Source organism: Lipotes vexillifer, unplaced genomic scaffold (assembly GCF_000442215.2).
Source record: "Lipotes vexillifer unplaced genomic scaffold, Lipotes_vexillifer_v1.1 scaffold729, whole genome shotgun sequence".
Classification (NCBI taxonomy): domain Eukaryota; kingdom Metazoa; phylum Chordata; class Mammalia; order Artiodactyla; family Lipotidae; genus Lipotes; species Lipotes vexillifer.
In genome coordinates this window covers 1,742,195-1,746,970 of record NW_006780914.1, presented here as the reverse complement: position 1 = coordinate 1,746,970, position 4,776 = coordinate 1,742,195, and the positions used below count along the sequence as shown (strand labels likewise).

The following is a 4,776-nucleotide window of genomic DNA, read 5'->3' as shown; positions in this document are numbered from 1 at the left end:
AAAGAGTTTTAGAAATGTATAAGGATGATCATAATGGACAAGGAAGGAAGTAAAGCAAAGACTGAGAAGAACAGAATGGAGGGGTCAATGGCCTAGAAATTCTAGAAGAGTTGAAGACGTTTTGCAATAGAGTACTTTAGTAAACAAACTGAAAATCACCCCTAATTGAGTCACTAGTCTAAAAAGAGGCATTAAGAAGATATATGTAAAAATAATAAAGTGTTCTAAAATAAACTGTTAACAAAGCAGACACACAGTTCACTTGGAAATGTATTAAAATCACATTTATGCAGCACAGTAGCCTTTAAACAACTCACCAAAACCAAGTACAAAGACTTCACTGACTGAGAAATTTTAATAATCACGTTTAAGAATCCAGATAATATAGGTAGAAGTGCTCATGAGAAGTATTATAAATAGTGCCCAGTCAACCTGATTAGAGCTCCTCTTCTGCTATATACAGTGTTCTACTTCAAATAAAAACTGGTATGATAGTGTGGACATCCCAAATTGGAATACAATGCACTATATAAAATATTCCACTATTTATATAATGAATATTTAGCATTTGAGGCAAACAAAATGTACTAACACCTCAATATAACCTTTAGGATGTCCGATTAAATCCTGAGTTAGTGTCTACCTTTTTCCAAATCTCAAATATAAAACTACATTCAAACAAAACTTCATGGGATTCCATCACTTAAGATCCTGAAGAAAAATTAATTTCCCAAATTTCATACTTTGGGTGATTTGGGTGAACTTTCAAAAGGTGATGTATAGGGTCATTTGGGAATAAGAATTTTTCAAAAATGTATGCTTTGGGACTTAGTAATATTATTACTTGAAGTATATCTTATGAGTCAGTTCCCTGCCCTTGTTAGGAAAACCAAAGAGTAACTGGTGAGGCCTGGATTTTACATAACAGGAATAGTATCACTCAACTGATTTTTCAGAAGACAGAGTACAACTCTTTCTTGAAAACTATATTCTGAAGAATTTTATAATCACCCCCAAAATGGAAACCCTGAAATACCCTGACTATGCTAAATTGCTAAGTACAGCTTTCAACATGCATAGACTTGAAACCCTCAAAAACAGTGACCATCATACCAAGCCCCATATTAAACTCCAATATTATTTTTAAAAGATCCACCAATTGCCCCACTAATCCCTGTATCCTAACAATTCACAGTATCACAGAACCCGTCCCAGGCAAAGAACATCAGGACAACATTAACTAAGTACCAAGTAGCATATGACAATATACTCTGTACTTTCCTTTACATGCACTCAATTCTTTGCTTTTTATATAAATAATTAGCAGTAGCAATGCAGCAGAAACTACTAGACAGAGAAAGTCACATTAAAATTAAAAACCATTCCACAAATAAAGTCACTATCATGACAAAGGAGCTAAAAGCTAATAATATCTCAATTGTAATAAAAAAGTGAACATGTGTAACTATACCTTCAAGCACTCCCACGGCTAGGAATCTTCCATAGAACAACTCTACCATGGGGTTCTTTGGCTTCTCTTCATCCCTAAAAATCACGTTAAAAATATAAATGTGGTTATAATTCTTAATTTTTAGAACTGTAAATAATAGAGAAAACATTAAAAGAACAATAATATATGCCAAGACAATAACATTTATGTGGTTATCATGTGTTTGGCGCTGCGACTTATAGTGTTGGGCCAAATTTATTTTCTGTTTCTTCACCTGTCAACTGAGGATAATAATAGTAATGGAACTCACAAGGTTGTTGTAAGGGTTAAAATGAATTACGATGTGGGACCTTGTTATAAGAAGACCTGAGTAGAGTCTGTATTCAGGAAGTGCCTCATCTTTCCATTATCATTTCGACCTTGAACTTTTAGTCTGTACAATACATGCTTATTTGGACTTGTTGGGAAGGAGGGAAAGCCACTTTTAATCAAAATAAATTTCTATAAAATTTTAATAAGTCACTTCCCACATTTACCCAGAAGAATGAACACTAGCCATCAGCAGTGAAGGAGAAAAACACCAGCTTCAACCCAGGTAGCTAAAGAGAAACTCCATAAAGTTTCATGTTGCTGGTAAAATTAGTCATCTGTGAATTTTCCAAATTCTTTAACATATAAATTTGTTGTTTTTCTTTTTTGCTTGAAGCAAATAGAAACTGACAATTTAAACTTTTTTTTAACGCTTTGTACCGTGTGGTCTAAAAACACAAAGTTTATTTTGGCCTTGCTATATAAAAGTATGTTGTGTCCACAACTGCAGAAAGACTTTTTCTTCATAAATTTTGTGTTTAAATTAGTAAAACTGATTTATTTTAAAAAAGAGAGAAGGACACTATCTGTCTCTTGATATATGTGTTACATTCACCCTCATTTAAACCACAAAATAATTGGTGGGAAGTACTTCACTTAATCTCTGGAACAATCCTATGAGGTAGTGTGGTGGTCATCAGTGCTATTCAAAAAGATTTGTCCCTCTACTTTTAGGTACATAGTAAGAAGCACTTTCCCATTTACTTTTTATTGAAATTTGAAAAAAATCTGAACTGTGATAAAATACACACAATATAAAAGTTACCATCTTAACCATTTTTAAGTTTACAGTTTGGCAGTGTTAAGTATATTCACACTGTTGTACAACCAACTTCCAGAACTATCTTTCATCTTGAGAAACTAATTAAACAACTCTACATTCCTCCCTCCCTCCAGGCCCTGGCAACCACCATCCTAACTTTCTGTTTCTTTGAGTTTGACAACTATTGACACATCATATAAATGACATACAGTGTTTGTCTTTTTGTGACTGGCTAATTTCACATAGCATCATGTCTTCAAGGTTCATCCATGTTGTAATATGTATCAGTTTCCTTACTTGTTAAGGATATTCCATTGTATGTGTATAACACATTTGTATTTCCATTCGTCCATGGACACATCAGTTGCTTTCACCCTGCTATCAATTCTTTTGGATATAAATTCAGCAGTAGAATTGCTGGATCATGTGGTTAATTCTTTTATTTTCATCTTTATAGATACAATTGACCAACAAAATTTTAAGGTATTTAAAGTACAATGTGAAGATCTGACATATGTATACACTGTGAAAGGATTCCCTCCATCAAATAATTTTATTAGTATTAATTTTTTGAGGAACCACCATGTTTTCCACAGCAGCTGCACCGTTTTACATTCCCATCAACAGTGCACAAAAGTTTCAATTTTTTCACATCTTCATCAACACATGTTATTTTCTGTTTTGTTTTGGTTTTGGTTTGGTGAGGGTTTTTTGGGGGTTTGTTTTTTGATAGCAGCCATCCTAATGGGTATGAGGTGTTCCCATTAACTTTGAAGTTAAGTAAACCACATGACTTGCTCTGCACAACAAAATGTGAGTGGAAGTAATGTGTGCCATTTCTGGGCTGTAACTTTGAGTGCCAGTATACTTTCCACTGATGTGGTGATCCCAGAATCCTGTGATGAGATGAAGCCTCTGTCAGCATAAGGCCCTGTCAATGGATGTGCAGAGCCCCTTGTTCACACTCACTGGGCATAGCTAAGGCTATGACATAAACCTCTGAAGTTTTGGGGATGTTGCCACAGGATTATCTAGCCCACCCTAAATGGCAGCAGGTGGCACTCTTACCTCTATTGCACTGGTAATAAAACTGTAGACTATGCTAAGTCACTTGCCCAAATTCACACAACTAGTAAGTGCTCAAACTGAAAAGCAAACTCAAGTCTGCCTCTAAAACCTATGAATCCTCCCACTATGCATACTTAATCTCTGGGCATTTTAGCTCTATGAAAACAGTTTATTTCATACCTTATTTTTTACACTGTGACTTGAGACTGATATGGGGGAGAGGAAGAATTCAAAGATTGTCTCTCTTAATGTAAAAGTCTATGAATCTTTAGACATAGATATTAGTATATCCATTTCCACAGGTCATATTTCCATGTAGAAAAGCAACACTCCTGGTTTCTCTCCTTACTGTCACATATATACTGCATAGAAAGAGCAGTGACATACCAGGTTGGTGACTTTGGCCGAAGAAACTGGGTAAGAGCTGCTCGACTAATTCTGAATTCTCTTTCCAAATCTTCCTATCTGAATTTTGGTCTGCTCTCCACTGACCTGTTGTGTGCACACTGACCTTCCCTAAGGAGTCAGACAGACCAATCTTCTAGAAATTGTTTACCCTGTCCTTCTTTGCAACGTCTCAGAGGTCTTACTCTTTACTGTGCATTTAAGCTTTGAATATCAGGGAGTAACACTGTGGTTATCGACAGAAATGTAAGGAACCCAAGTGAAGAGCAATTTAAAAGACGTGAGACTTCTATTGATATAACAGAAATGATATACTCACCACTTGCATGAAGAAAAGCTAGATTGACACAAATAGCAAAGGGCAAAAGAAATCACTAAAGAAAACCTGTATCAGGGACACTTTAGCCTTGGGAATTAGGTCGACACAGAAAGAGTTCAGAGATCTAGGGCAACTGATAGAGTAACCTACTCAGTGCTTCCCAATCTTTTTAATGTCACTGGCACACAGATAATATATGCAGAGAACTCTGGAATAAAACCACATGTTTTCTCATGATCAGAGAAACAGGATCAATACCTCCACATACCTATAATCTGGCTTACCATGGCACAACAACTGGAAAGCTCTGTTCTAGATAGGCAGAGCATAGTGGTTCAAAAAGTTTTAGCTTGGGGCTTCCCTGGTGGCGCAGTGGTTGAGAGTCCGCCTGCCGATGCAGGG

The 4,776-nt window shown here is 35.9% G+C and overlaps 1 protein-coding gene across 2 annotated transcripts in view; it reads right to left on the bottom strand.

Annotated features, from left to right (window-relative positions):
* Positions 1-4,776, bottom strand: part of USP25 (ubiquitin specific peptidase 25) — a 140,945-nt gene that overhangs the window by 60,457 nt on the left and 75,712 nt on the right. For both annotated transcript variants that reach the window (XM_007454290.1, XM_007454289.1), the window contains exon 9: positions 1,472-1,545. In XM_007454290.1, coding sequence (XP_007454352.1) covers positions 1,472-1,545 — 74 coding nt within the window. The remainder of the gene's footprint in view (positions 1-1,471; positions 1,546-4,776) is intronic.